The 13,031-nt window shown below is 49.4% G+C and overlaps 6 protein-coding genes across 16 annotated transcripts; 4 read left to right on the forward strand and 2 right to left on the reverse strand.

The window, feature by feature from the left end:
* The first annotated feature begins 146 nt into the window (after positions 1–146).
* FOXG_03017 (cytochrome c oxidase assembly protein subunit 15) lies at positions 147–4,411 on the forward strand. The gene is made up of 2 exons (XM_018380507.1): positions 147–650; positions 707–4,411. Exons 1-2 carry the CDS (start codon positions 292–294, stop codon positions 1,779–1,781), a joined length of 1,434 nt encoding a protein of 477 aa, XP_018236792.1. The 5' UTR covers positions 147–291; the 3' UTR covers positions 1,782–4,411.
* Positions 1,804–4,203, reverse strand: FOXG_03018 (lysyl-tRNA synthetase). The gene is made up of 3 exons (XM_018380508.1): positions 3,448–4,203; positions 2,152–3,398; positions 1,804–2,096 (listed from the first exon to the last, which is right to left on the reverse strand). Exons 1-3 carry the CDS (start codon positions 4,017–4,019, stop codon positions 2,086–2,088), a joined length of 1,830 nt encoding a protein of 609 aa, XP_018236793.1. The 5' UTR covers positions 4,020–4,203; the 3' UTR covers positions 1,804–2,085.
* FOXG_03019 (uncharacterized protein) lies at positions 4,204–6,954 on the reverse strand. Its single transcript, XM_018380509.1, has 2 exons — positions 5,867–6,954; positions 4,204–5,803 (listed from the first exon to the last, which is right to left on the reverse strand). The coding sequence occupies exons 1-2, from the start codon at positions 6,484–6,486 to the stop codon at positions 4,462–4,464; spliced, it is 1,962 nt and encodes a 653-aa protein (XP_018236794.1). The 5' UTR covers positions 6,487–6,954; the 3' UTR covers positions 4,204–4,461.
* Positions 6,955–8,589: 1,635 nt separating this feature from the next.
* Positions 8,590–10,905, forward strand: FOXG_03020 (uncharacterized protein). 11 transcript variants are annotated; one of them, XM_018380511.1, is made up of 7 exons: positions 8,590–8,831; positions 8,915–9,381; positions 9,539–9,707; positions 9,757–9,799; positions 9,849–9,928; positions 9,985–10,342; positions 10,397–10,905. In XM_018380511.1, exons 2-7 carry the CDS (start codon positions 9,372–9,374, stop codon positions 10,472–10,474), a joined length of 738 nt encoding a protein of 245 aa, XP_018236796.1. In that variant the 5' UTR covers positions 8,590–8,831; positions 8,915–9,371; the 3' UTR covers positions 10,475–10,905. The 11 variants fall into 11 exon arrangements, with proteins under 11 accessions (XP_018236796.1, XP_018236798.1, XP_018236803.1 ...); XM_018380514.1 differs by having other exon boundaries at positions 8,915–9,707; XM_018380519.1 differs by having other exon boundaries at positions 9,539–9,799.
* Positions 10,906–11,155: 250 nt separating this feature from the next.
* On the forward strand, positions 11,156–12,207 carry FOXG_18457 (uncharacterized protein). The gene is made up of 2 exons (XM_018398537.1): positions 11,156–11,405; positions 11,463–12,207. Exon 2 carries the CDS (start codon positions 11,534–11,536, stop codon positions 11,696–11,698), a length of 165 nt encoding a protein of 54 aa, XP_018236806.1. The 5' UTR covers positions 11,156–11,405; positions 11,463–11,533; the 3' UTR covers positions 11,699–12,207.
* A 303-nt stretch (positions 12,208–12,510) lies between these two features.
* Positions 12,511–12,765, forward strand: FOXG_03021 (uncharacterized protein; the record flags this gene model as incomplete). The annotated part of the gene is made up of 1 exon (XM_018380521.1): positions 12,511–12,765. The coding sequence occupies one exon, from the start codon at positions 12,511–12,513 to the stop codon at positions 12,763–12,765; it is 255 nt and encodes an 84-aa protein (XP_018236807.1).
* Positions 12,766–13,031: the final 266 nt, after the last annotated feature.

Raw genomic sequence — 13,031 nt, forward strand, 5'->3', positions numbered from 1 at the left:
ACCCTTGGCGGGGCACGATACGTACCCATGCGGGTAATGGAGTGTAAATGGCGTCTGAGATAAGCCTATCATAGACGTTGTAAATTGCTGATTCTAGTGGGGTCGATCCCACTGAAGACCACAGGGGCCTTCCCACTACGGACCAGGTCTAGCACCGAATACCGAGTCACATCGGATGTCGAATTTATGGCCAAGGTCTCGTATGATCTATAAGTGAGCCACTTCTTCTTCGTCTTCCAAGTCGATTTCTCTCAACCTTCCTCGTTCAACCTCTGAACATTGGCTTCGATCATGACGTCTTCCTTTGCCCCCGGGCTCCGGAGGTTACTATTCCAGGCCACAACCATAGCGTCTGGACCTTCAAAGTTCTTTGTCTGCAACCAATGCCTTCGAAGTGCTCCCCGGAGCATGCCCTCGCACGTTCTCAACGCTGTCCGATCACGATCCTATGCCGATTCCGCTATCAACAAGCCAATTGGAACTATCGCCGAGCAGGTCTCTGCCCGCGCATCTCCCTCTGTCTCTCAAGCTACCAAGAAAGCATGGCCTGAGTCCAACCCGAAGGGTGTGGGCTACTGGCTCCTCGGCAGCGCTGTTAGTGTTTTTGGTATTGTCGTCTTTGGTGGTCTAACACGTTTGACCGAGTCTGGGTATGCTTCTCTACGCCTGTTGCAGACAATTGGATAGCCAGCTAACGTCAAACCAGCCTGAGTATCACTGAATGGAGACCTGTCACTGGTTCGCTTCCTCCCATGTCCAAAGAAGATTGGGAGTCCGAGTTCGAAAAGTACCGTGCATCGCCCGAGTTCAAGCTTCTCAACCCTCATATGGACCTTGAAGAATTTAAGAAGATCTACTTTATGGAATGGTTTCACCGTGTCTGGGGTCGCTTCATTGGCCTGACCTTTGTCATTCCTACCGCCTACCTTGTCGCTCGTCGCAAAGTTACACCCAAAATGGCACTGAATCTTGCTGGAATCTCTGCATTGATTGGTTTCCAGGGTATCATCGGCTGGTGGATGGTCAAGTCTGGTCTCAAGGATGATCTGTTTGCTCCTGGCTCTCACCCTCGAGTCTCTCAGTACCGCCTCACCACTCACCTTGCTACCGCCTTTGTCTGCTACTCCTGGATGCTTCTCTCTGGTTTGACCGTTCTCCGAACTCGTCGCTGGCTCGCGAACCCCGAAGCAGCCATGAAACAGATCGCTGCTATGAGCCAGCCTGGACTTCGCACTATGCGCCGTGTCGTCTTCGCCCTTGCTACCCTGACCTTCATTACTGCCATGTCTGGTGGTCTTGTTGCCGGTCTCGATGCTGGTCTGATCTACAACGAATTCCCTAAGATGGGTCTTGGTCTCTTCCCACCTAAGCAGGAACTCTGGGACAAGTTCTACTCTCGTAAGGAGGACCAGTCTGATCTCTGGTGGCGCAACATGCTCGAGAACCCCAGCACTGTTCAGATGAACCACCGAATTCTTGCTGTGACTACCTTCTGCTCCATTCTCTCGCTCTTCATCTACGCGCGCACGAGACGTGTTAAGGCTATCCTCCCCGCCAACATCAAGAAGGGCGCCGATGGCCTTTTCCACGTTGTGTCTTTGCAGGTTGCCCTTGGCATCAGCACTCTCATCTATATGGTACCAATTTCCCTCGCCGCAGCTCATCAGGCGGGTGCTCTTGGTGTGTTGACCATGGCTCTGGTTTTGGCTCACAGACTACATATTCCCAAGCCCACTCTTCGTCTCCTTGAACAGCGATTGAAGCAGGCTGCTGCCAAATAAACGAATTGGCGGCGTTGTAAGATGGCGAAGAACAGCATGTATATTATTCTTGTACAATATGGTACCCAATAGCATCAATAGAATAACGAAACGGAAAGCTGGTAAGCTAGCCAAACGACACATATAATGAACATCTTGGATACACTCGACTCTAAGAAGAATTCTTAACATGGTTTTATAAAAGCATTTTATTTTCTTTCTAATTCCATCAGACTGGAAATCTGACCATTCTTATGTCGTTGTCACAGCGTAAAATCATGCAAACCAACTTATCAGTTAACCCAGTAAATCCCATTTTCCCGTTTTACTTGTGAGCTACACAAAAATAAGTTAGCAATTTGTCCTCGGTTTCAGGAGTGGTCATACTTACCAATGCCCTCCTCAGGCATGGGCTCAATGCCAACAACCTCGGCGGCAAGCTTCTTCTGCTCCAGCTTATCATCCTTCATGAAGGGGAAAGCGAGAACCTCACGGATGGTGTAGTTGTCAGTCAAGAACATGACCATTCGGTCGATACCCATGCCCCAACCACCAGTAGGAGGCAGACCATATTCAAGCGAGGTACAGAAGTTCTCGTCAATGAGCTGAGCCTCGTCATCACCCTGGTCCTTCTGGCGAGCCTGCTCCTCAAAACGCAGACGCTGGTCAAAGGGATCGTTCAACTCAGTGTAGGCATTGGCGATCTCCTTCTTGCAAACGAAGGCCTCGAAACGCTCGCACAGACCGGGAATCTCACGGTGGTACTTGGCAAGAGGGCTCATGACTTGAGGGTGACCAGTAATGAAAGAGGGGTTGACACACTTCTCCTCGATGAACTCACCGACCAGCTTGTCAATCATGCGGGCGTTGGTGAGAGGAGGTGTGCACTCCAGGTTCATCTTCTTGAGGACCTTCTTGAGGAACTCGTTGGTCTCTTGTGTGTGGAGCTGGTCACCAGGAGGGAACTTCTCTCCGGTGGCTTCCTCCAGGGTGGGAATCATTTCATATCGGGGCCAGGGCTTTTCCCAGTTGACCTCGTACTTCTCGCCGGTCTGGGTGTGGAAGGTGGTCTTGTAGCCACCGGTAAGGTACTTGACAAGGCCAGAAACCATGTCCTCAGTGATGTCCATCAGGTCGTTGACATCAGCGTAGGCCTGATAGAACTCAATGGTAGTGAACTCAGGGTTGTGGGTGAGATCAGCACCCTCGTTTCGGAACTGACGTCCAATCTCGTACACGCGGTTAAGGCCACCAACAACAAGCATCTTGAGGTATAGCTCAGGAGCGACACGCATGAACATCTGCATGTCGTACTCATTATGGTGAGTAGTGAAGGGCTTAGCAGTGGCACCGCCAGCAATCTGGTTCATCATGGGAGTCTCAACCTCAACGAAGTCACGCTCGTCGAAGTATCGGCGGATCCAGGTGATCATCTTGGATCGAGTGATGAAGACATTACGGGCCTTCTCGTTGCAGATAAGATCGAGATATCGCTTGCGGTATCGCTGCTCGAGATCCTTGAAGCCGTAGTGATCATCAGGGAGGGCATGGAGACAAGGAGTCAGGAGGACGACCTCAGTCGCGAAGATTGACAGCTCACCCTCCTCTCCCTTCTCGATCTTGGTCTTAGGGGCAGTTCTACAGTTAATTAGTATGTGATCCGGTTCTAGGATAGTTGGTAACTTACCGGCCGGGGTAGCCAATAACACCAATGATATCACCTCGGCGGAGGTGCTCGTGCTGGGCATCAAAAGCGGGAGCTCCCTCTCGCACCTCTTGCGCTTGGCACATAATCTGGACCTTGACTCCCTCTGTTCGGACATCATAGAAAAGAAGCTTGGAGCCGGATGCTCGCTTTCCGTGGACACGGGCACCGATCTGGATGATCTTGTCCTTGGCATGCTCGCCAGACTTGAGGTGACCAAACTCCTTGACAAAGTTTCGCAGGTCGTATGTGACGTTGAACTTATGAGGGTAAGGGTTGGGGCTCTTGGTCTCGCGGAGCTTGTTGATGTTCCTTGATCGAATCTCGAAGTACTGGTTGGGAGTGAGGTCCTTCTCGGCAGCCTCAGCACCACCAGCAGCCTTCTTGGGAGCAGGAGCAGGACCGCGCTCAGCAGCCTTCTTCTTCTTTTCCTCCTCCTTCTGGCGGGCCTTCTGGCGCTTCTTCAACTCGGTCTTGGAGACCTTCTCACCAGTTACCTCATCGAGGTGCAGGTTGGAGACCTGCTCGGTCGGGGGGGCAGCAGCGTCAGCCATGATTGCGTCTCGTTTCGCGGTGGGGGATAATTGAAATGGCAGATCTCCAAATCAGGCGACAGTTCCTGATTTAAGTCTCTGCTGCCGGCAAATTGAGTCAAGCTGTGATGGATGTGGTGAGTCAGTGGAAACAGTCAGGGCATTGGAGGGGCAGAAGAAATCCATTGGTTTGGGCGCCACAATCGCGGGGTAAATTTTCAGTCAGGCATTCATTCTTGAGCGAGCTCAGCCACAGATAAAATCATTGGTAGAAATGTCTATATACGGCAAAAGACCACGAGAACGAAGCAAGAGAAGTAGTGAGCTCTCCGAATTGGTCATATTATTGAATCATGAGCAAGATGTATCTAGCTCTGAGTCTTCGTCATTACTTATATGTATTTTTGTTAGCCAATCAGCTATTGTGATTCTCAACTTTAGCCGCCCAACTGAAATCATTGTTTTATTCTAAAAACATGGCATCTCCGCGTACCCCCTGCATGGCCATCGCCATATCTGCACCATGCATTGCTCCATTTTGCATTGCCATATTCATATTTGGCATTGATCGACTCATATTAATGGCGGTTCGGTTGATAGGGCTCCCAGTTCCGTTGGGCATCATAAACTGTGCGGCTCGTTGTTGTTGTTGTTGCTGTTGCTGTTGTTGGACCGGCCGCGTGCGTGGTACTTCTAGAGTTGCTTGTTGCTGGACAGGTGGTTGAGGCTTGATTGGAGACGCGTTCACCATGGCGAAGCTATCATCATCCTCCATCTCTGCATCGGCATCTTGATCACTGGCCTCGGCAATCGATGATGGGCCAGTTGTCGAAGCTGAAGTAGTGGCATGCTCGCTTGGAGCACCGTTAATGCTAGTTGTTGACTGACGTTTGGCAAGCTGTGGTCGTTGCGGTTGATGTTGCTGCTGTTGCTGTTGTGCTTGAAAATGTGGTTGAGATGGCGTCTGGATTTGTGGCGTTGGTTGAGTGCCGTTGACAGCAGGGGAAGAGGCTTGATTCTGGCTGGCTTGTTCCAACGTCCTCTGAGCGTTCATCCCAGCGGCATTGGCCCTTGAAGAAGCAATGACACTCTTCCAGCGCTCGATGGATCTTGTCACGAGAGAACCGAGGTCGAGTTGGCTATCCTCGATAGAGAAACCTACAGCCCTTCCGCCCTTGACAGCCTGCTCGTAAGAAAGGGAAAGCAGCTCCCTCTCTAGCGGAATCGTGACTGGCGGCGCAAGCCTGAACTCCTTTGGTTGCTGTAGCTTGTTCAGTTGCTCAATCTGGGATTTGAGGTTGGCATTCTCTTGCTTGAGTCTGTGCTGCTTCTCCTTCATTTTCTCGGCCTCCTTGTGTTTTCTTCCCACACCGCGGGCTAACTCCAGAATCCAAAGTTCTTGCTGCCGTTGAATTGGGAGAGTCTCCCATACTGCGTATGCTGACTGGAGGTGTTCATCGATTTGCGCCTCAAGTTGTTCGGCCATTTTCTCAGCCTTGCGGATCGACTCCCGAGGGTTTCGGAAATTATTATTTGTCGAAGGGGGATATTTGAACTCATCCATGACGGCGGTGGTAGCGGAAGCACAGGTTACTTTCCAAGCCTTGAACTCTCCTGCGAAGTAAGTCCGCAGAGCCTCATATTCGCGGTGACCTGGCGATTGGACTGACCAAGATGTGGAGGTGGGGTGTTGCGTGGACGAGAAAAGAGTCGGTGGAGGCTGTAGGCATTGAAGAGTGAGGGCAGGGAAATCGAGAGATAGGGGATCGAAATCGAATGGCATCGAGTTGCTGTCAAGTTGTACCCTGTCCCTCTGGTTAGCACTACAGAAGCAAAATCATTATTAAAAAAAAAACGTGAATTCATACTTGGCTGCTCTCCAAGAGCTGAGGAGCTCCCTTAACGCGAGCTCCGCGGCACGGGCTGTATCCATAGCGTCTGAAAGTTTTTGCTTGACATCAAACTGGGCTTTTTGAATTGCCTGTTTGCTAACAGTACGTTGCATGCCAGGGCGTTTTGGTGGCTCAGGTGCGGCATCGCTCTCCCAGCTGCCCCGTTTCGGGATGTCGTTCATAACGCCCGTCGCCTCCCATGTTGGCTGAAAAGCTGGTGCATATGTCATGGTCGAATCAACGGAGAGCTGATTATCCTTGGAGAGAACAGGGGATTGAAAGTCTTCATTCTCGGGAAGGGGTGTATCCTTTACGACATGTGCCCTGGGCGTTCCCACTGGAGTTGAGGCTTCACGCCTCCCGCCAAGGGAACCCCGGGGCTGTCGTCTGGTGATGCCACCACGAAGCTTTCTGATAGCATCGACATCGTGAATTCCATCCGCGGGTTTTGGGTTCTTCTCCTTGATATACAGATCGAGATGGCGACCGAGCGAAGAAGAGGTGAATGCTTGCCCACAAAAGGGGCAATTCTTGTCCTTAGGGGCACCAGCCTTGGGTGTTCCTGAGTCGGCCGTTTGGGGCGTAGATTCGGGCATTTTGAAGATAGGTAGGTAGGTATCAGAAGGGCCCAAGATCGAAAATTAGGGGGAGAAGGATACGAAAATACGGTGGCCGTGGGGGAAAGGTCTCGGTAGGCAGTAACTACAAGAGTGTAAAAAGCGGCTGCAGCTCCAATTGGGGAGCGTTACAGGCGTCAATCATAAGTATAGTAGCGAGCGAAGGTTGAAGAGAAAAGAACGAGCGTATTGGGGCCGAGACCTCCGGGCGCAAGGGAAGTTCAATGGACGTTCATGCAAAATTACAGAGCATGAAGATTGTTGAAGGAGTGGAAGGAGAGTTTGTTATGAAGCTGAGAGAGGCTAAAAGAGCGGACGGGAAGGGAGAACAAGAAAGAAAGGATGAAAGGAAAAGAAGATAGAGGCTCGAGAGGTTAAGGCAATGGAAGTTTAGAGGCGGCGGGAGACTAAAGGGGAAGCCAGGTCTCTTAGCATCGCTAGGTTTAATTGTTCTTTGGTTTTTTCCCCCCTCTCCATTTTAAAATAAAGCCTCCTCGCTCCTCTCCTCCTCCGGGCCATTCAGGGGCGGATCCAACCAAGACCCCCAGGCCCCAGATTGGCGCTGTTAGCACCAACGGTACCCCTGACGCTTAGTGGCCGTCCCGCCGTCTGGATGTCTCTCCCGCTGCTCGCTTAGCGCTGATCGGGCTGCTCTAAGAGGTCCGTCCTAGCGCCGTCGGGAGGTGCAACTGTCGCTGATGGATGCTCCAGACGCTGAGGTTCCTGGGAGGGCAGGGCGAGCAGTCTGATCTAGGGGTTGTAACGGGAAGATCTTGAGAGATGATGTTATCAATAGAGCTTAAGCTCAATTGTAAATATTATTTTTTTTTTTTTTTTTTTTTGAAGAGAACGTTTTTGAGAATGTATGAACTTCATCAAAAGTCCCATTGTCAGCTCAATTTGGACATCGGCATTGGTGGTGATCGGCTCAGGGTCGCTAAAAGGGAGGAGGATATGCAGCTATAAATACGACAATCTCTCGTTCTAAAATTATGGCCGCCTTAGCTAAAATTCTATCAACTACTCCGTAACTAACTCTTCATTCCCATGTGACCCGAATTACGGTAAACTCATCATGGCCGTTGATTATTTCACAAGCTCCACTTGCATTGCTGTCAATCAAAGTTTCAAAGGCTGATAGCTTGTTGAGATCCAGTCCGTAATACGAGCTCCTTTTCATACGAAAGCGAAAATTATGTATGTATTTATTGAATCAACACATAATGCCTTAAGATCGGCCTTAATCCTATCGATCGTGGATCTGGCGTTTACTACTCCGTGCCTTACATGACATCCCTTACTTCCACCGTTTGGTTACCTTTGTCAATTGGACTTTCAGCCCGCCTTTGATGACGCCTCAATCCTGCATATCGTAATAGAGTGGGTTCAGTTGGTTCCCCAAATGCAGCCCCCTTTATGTAAGCTTATTGGTGCTAAAGTCAAGTCAAAGCAAGCAAGTGTCGGGCACGTCTCAACCAAAGACAAAAGATAAACTGGTACAAGGTTCAAACATCTGTCGCTCCAAGCAGCCAACGACATCTCGTCTCTGAACCCCAAACAAAGAGACAGAGGTGGCCTGGGGAAACAAATTCTGAACCGACTGGGCGCTGCCATCGGCAGTCCTTGAGCGCTAGGCGCCCAAACTTGCACAAGATTGGCTTTCAAGTAGGAGCATGGGTGGCACCGACCATGGGGTTGCTGTTAGGCATAGGATCCATGTCCGAGACACGACATAGGACCAGCAGACGGTGAGCTTCTGCAACCCCCTTTAACACTGCAGCAGCACTATCTCACATAGAGATCAGTGAGCCACTCAGTCGTCATTTACTTGCAATCTTTAATTACAGCCTGCAGCTCCTCACTTCAACTGACGCAACGCAACTTGCTTCTCTGGCGTTGGCTTTTCATCTGGTAATACAATGCTCGGCAATTCTCATCCGTACTGCCATCCGTGTTTTCATGCTAAATCTATCAACCCCATTCGCCTGTTCAGTTCAAGGTCGGGTTTACATTCCAAGCTGAGCAGCTCAGGGCCTCTGGTATAAAACAGAAGAGGCTCGGCTCTCACAGTGCATTGGCAAAGCTTGTTGGTGAGCTTCATTCATTTGTCTCTTGTTAGCCCCTGACTTGAGCCGCAAGCGCGACAAGACGGCAAATAACTCTACTTAACCTGAGACTATACATGATAGCCGCTGGTGCACCACAACTACTACTTGGCCTTCGTTACTAGTTGCTACCCACTGCAGCTCGAGTTGGCGTTTATGCCAAGTCATGGCAAGTCAAACAAGAGAAACGAAAATTGGCATCAAGTTGTTGGCATACTGGTATGTGACAATATCCCCTTGTTTCGTAATAAGATGTTACTTGCATATTCTGCCAACTTTTGCTTTTGCTTAATTAACTCCAGAATTGGCCATCCTCCAATCGTCGGTTTTATTTGCCCTCCACTCACTTTACAGGGGCCTAGATAACTCGAGAGCTACAATGGGAAGTCCAAAGATGGAGGTAGAACAAACGGAGAGTAACCGACAGTTTGGCGAGAACTGCAACACGCCGACGAGATAGAGTAGCACAGGACTAATTGATGTTTGAAAAAGAGAAGCATTCCCATCGGAGGTTGTCGCCGGGTCACGTGCTATGTGCCACACCCAATTACAGCCACAGATACAGCCTCCTGCAAAAGCGGGTTATCTCTCCAGCGAAGCGCGACTACCTCACCTCCACTGATCGTGATTTCTTCAGTCGCGGAATTGAGGTGCAGCGGCCGCTTGTTTTCAAATACAACATCGTCAACACCATAAATTTGCAATCATTTGCAAAGTATCTTAAGACAGACTAGTATACGTCAATCAGGAATATCCAAAATGCCCCCTGGTATGTTACTATTATTATTTTTGCGCAATTCGCTACCGCCGACGCATGTCACACGCGACGAGCGATGGGCGCATCGCGATCGCGTCTCCAATGAACACACAATATAGCCCTTGATTCCGGCGCAATTGGTATTCTGCCATTGCTGACGATTTCTCAGCTCTTAGTGATGAGGAATCATCCGATGCCGGAGAATTCACTACACCTCCTCGCGCGAGCAGCCGCAAGTCTACCTCGGCTACTGCGGTAGATCAGCTCGACGACATGAAACCAGAAGAGGCATTCGACCAGGAGGACGGTGATGAAGACGAAGATCTGGATGAGGATGAGTAAGACATGAGCGAACCTGTCGAAAGGGCTAAAGCTCACGTGTTGCAGATTTGTTGTTGAGGCTATCAAAAAGCACATGGTCTACGACGACGTAGGGAATGATAGCCCAATTCGATATCACATGCTCATCGCGGCCGCAGGGAATTCTACAGTTTCAAGTCAAGTGGGAAGGCTACGAGGCCAAGAAAGATTTGACGTGGGAGCCTGAGGAGAATCTGAGGTAGGTGATGGAGTCGCATGACTTTCTCAAGGCCTTGTCTAACGTGTTCTTCCCAGAGAGTCTGCTCAGGAAATCCTCGACGCCTACTTCGAAAAGTTCGGTGGCCGCGAGAAACTCTTTGAAGCGACTGAAACAGCATCAAAAACGAAGAAGCGCCGCCGTGCCACCACCAATGGCACCCCCAGCACAACCTCTACTACCAAGCGATCACGACGCGAGCACCCGGCCAACTCTGCAACTCCGGCGACAGCGAAGAATTGGAGCCCCCCAGCAGGGTCGTGGGAGGAGGAAATTGAGACAATCGATGCATGCGAGGATGAAGGCAGTGGCAAGTTGATCGTTTATCTGATTTGGAAGAACGGCCGCAAGACCAAGCACGACACCGACGTCATCTACAAGAAATGCCCACAAAAGGTCAGTGGGTTGGAGATTTGGAAATGTCGCATTTACTGACGTGAAGTAATACAGATGCTCCGCTTCTACGAGCGACATGTCAAGATCATTAGAGATGAGAACAAGGCTCTTGTCGACGGGACAGAGAACTAGCGGGATTTGTACAGGGACGAAAGGGAGATTGGGGCGAAGAGAAAGCTATGCAGCGCTGTCAGGTGTCCGTTTTGTACTGATACCCGATGCAACTGTAAACGGGACGGCGTTATCGGCGATGGCCATTAAGTTGCGGATGGGTTTCTATTTTTCTATTTGACTCATCATGCGTCTACACGCGGAACGGGGACAGGAACGGAATATTGATATTCAGACATGACTTCACATCAGATCTTGGAGAAACACGGCGCACGGAGCATTTGTATTTGAAGCCTGTGCTTTTATGAAGAAGCGTGTTGGCTACGCAATTGAGTCGTAGCGAATTAATAGTGTGCAAACGTTCATGTGAAGATCTCAGAATCGTGCCTTGCATTCATGGCTTTGGCAATGTCCACGTTCCGTGGAAGTGCGGCACACCAGGGTCTTTTCATGATCCTTGGCTCATAGTCAGTCAGACGCGTCTCGACGCGACCACAGTCAATTAAAAAGTCCTGAGGTGACGTTTTCTGCGAGGCTGGGAAAAAAACCAAAGACGTTCCAGCGTGTCAGAGGCCCCTGAAGGTCTCCACAGCGGGACCCTTGCAGCGAGCTTAGCTCTCCCCCTTCCCAGCCTTGCCATTTACTACCTTTGGGCTGTAAGAAAAAGACGGTGGCGGGGCAACGACTTATAATAGAGTGAGTGGCCGTTTGTGAGTGAGACTGCGCATTCCAGTTCCTGATCTTGTTTATCTTTTTTCTAAGAAACGAATCTTACGGCTTATTTTCTTGAATAAAGAATTGAGAAATTTTTGGATATTTACGACTTTGTCGACTCCATTGTACGACTTTGTGATTGATTGGTTCATCTGGTTGCACTACGTTGACTCTGCTCCAACCTCTTGACTCGGACTTCCACTCGACTCTACTCTACCACAACATAATTCTTGACTGGGTATGTCTACCCATGAGCCTCGGCAGTCTAATTGGACCCTTGAACTAACTGTCTCAGATTGAAACATCTCTCTTGAATCCATTGTTTGCAACAAAGACAATCTCACCAAGCACAACATCAACGTCAACATGAAGAAGAACGACGTTATCGCCATCATCATTATCATTCTCTTCATCATCTTAGCAGCCGTATCCTTCGGCATCTGGAAGCTCGTCTCTATGGCCAAGAACCACATGAGCGTGACAGGCAGCGGCACATCAAGCAGCCACTCAAGCCGCGACATTGCCGACTAGTCCCATCACCTCTCACGCTTTCAAGCTTCTGGTACCCAGTGGTGGTTCTTTTTCCTTGTTTATACTTTTGAGCACAGCGGTTTTGTGGTTATTTGCTGCCACTTGTTTTGGATACAACATAAAATCATGGTGGAACGTGGGTGGGTTGGTAATAAATATCTGGATGATTGATTTATGAATCACTCATATTTGGGTAACGGCGCAATATCATGGCGACATTGAATGGGTTATTTGGTTTTTGGATATGGTCATGACCTTTTGGCATATGGGCAACGCATTTTGTATGGAAGATAGACTACGTTTATGATTAGGAAACCGAGTATGGCATGTGAATGAAACAATATGTATATGTATCGTATCACTTACAACAATGATCGGTTAAGCCGTTGTTCAGTGTCTTCAGTCATAGAACCACTCTACTCATCAACGCAAGGCATTACGCTTTGAATCATTACACACTGGTCCTGATTAACAACGCTTTGCGTTTTATTCAAACCTGGCTTGTCGTGATACCAGTGACACATAACTCTAAGTACATACTTAAAGCGAGACTCATAACACCCCAGGCCTCCCTTCTTGGCTACACAGTTTCGTCAACTCTTCAGATATATCAAACACATCCTTAAAACAATCCTATTCAAAACAATACAATAGCGGACCCCGGCTTTCTGGTGCCAGATCTTATCGAGGAGGCCTCTAAGCTTAGTATCGACGATCTTGACACCGACAAGAGTGCTAGCACCATCTCCCGTTACCAGGAATTCCCCTATGCTCACTTTCATAGCTCTAAGACAAAGCCCGATCCTGACGGCATGAACAAGACCAGCCCTGAGTATCAGGAGGGTGTCAGAAAAGCCATCAAAGCTCTAGAGGAAAAGTATCTTGGGGTTTATCAAGACTACCAGGCTTCTAAGAACGATCTCATTCTCCTAATTGAAGAACACGAGGAGTATAGCTGGAACGAATTCATTCTGGACCCCTCGCGAGTACATGCACTTTGGCGAAGGGGAAACTGGAGGGCCTCGACACTTTCCCTGGCATTTGCCATAAGCACCATGGATTTCTAAGCTACCAGAGTCAAGATCTCTTCTATAAAAGGCTCTTCAAGGAACGGATGCAATTGGCCGAAATAAAGGGACTCATCAAGGCCGGACGCCGTGAGCTAGCCCGGCTGGAGGGCTTGGACTTATTCATCCAACTTCGTAATGACTTTGTTAAGTATCACGAAGAAGTAGCGGTTAACTGCGATTTTTGCGACGTTAGTGATGAGTTGAGCAGTTGCGCGTCTTCTGATTCGGGTGGAACCCGAACTACAGTTGAAACTGAACATTAG

This window comes from Fusarium oxysporum, chromosome 8, assembly GCF_000149955.1.
Source record: "Fusarium oxysporum f. sp. lycopersici 4287 chromosome 8, whole genome shotgun sequence".
Taxonomy (NCBI): domain Eukaryota; kingdom Fungi; phylum Ascomycota; class Sordariomycetes; order Hypocreales; family Nectriaceae; genus Fusarium; species Fusarium oxysporum.

Bases quoted from the DNA above. Each gene is read 5' to 3' on its own strand.
- FOXG_03019 (XM_018380509.1), bottom strand. From the start codon at position 6,486: ATGCCCGAATCTACGCCCCAAACGGCCGACTCAGGAACACCCAAGGCT. The intron at 5,804-5,866 runs GTATGAATTCAC...CCAGAGGGACAG, and splicing joins AGCTCTTGGAGAGCAGCCAA to GGTACAACTTGACAGCAACT.
- FOXG_18457 (XM_018398537.1), top strand. From the start codon at position 11,534: ATGAAGAAGAACGACGTTATCGCCATCATCATTATCATTCTCTTCATC.
- FOXG_03017 (XM_018380507.1), top strand. From the start codon at position 292: ATGACGTCTTCCTTTGCCCCCGGGCTCCGGAGGTTACTATTCCAGGCC. The intron at 651-706 runs GTATGCTTCTCT...ACGTCAAACCAG, and splicing joins ACACGTTTGACCGAGTCTGG to CCTGAGTATCACTGAATGGA.
- FOXG_03018 (XM_018380508.1), bottom strand. From the start codon at position 4,019: ATGGCTGACGCTGCTGCCCCCCCGACCGAGCAGGTCTCCAACCTGCAC. The intron at 3,399-3,447 runs GTAAGTTACCAA...AATTAACTGTAG, and splicing joins GTTATTGGCTACCCCGGCCG to AACTGCCCCTAAGACCAAGA.
- FOXG_03020 (XM_018380511.1), top strand. The intron at 9,800-9,848 runs GTAGGGAATGAT...TCGCGGCCGCAG, and splicing joins AGCACATGGTCTACGACGAC to GGAATTCTACAGTTTCAAGT. The intron at 10,343-10,396 runs GTCAGTGGGTTG...GAAGTAATACAG, and splicing joins ACAAGAAATGCCCACAAAAG to ATGCTCCGCTTCTACGAGCG.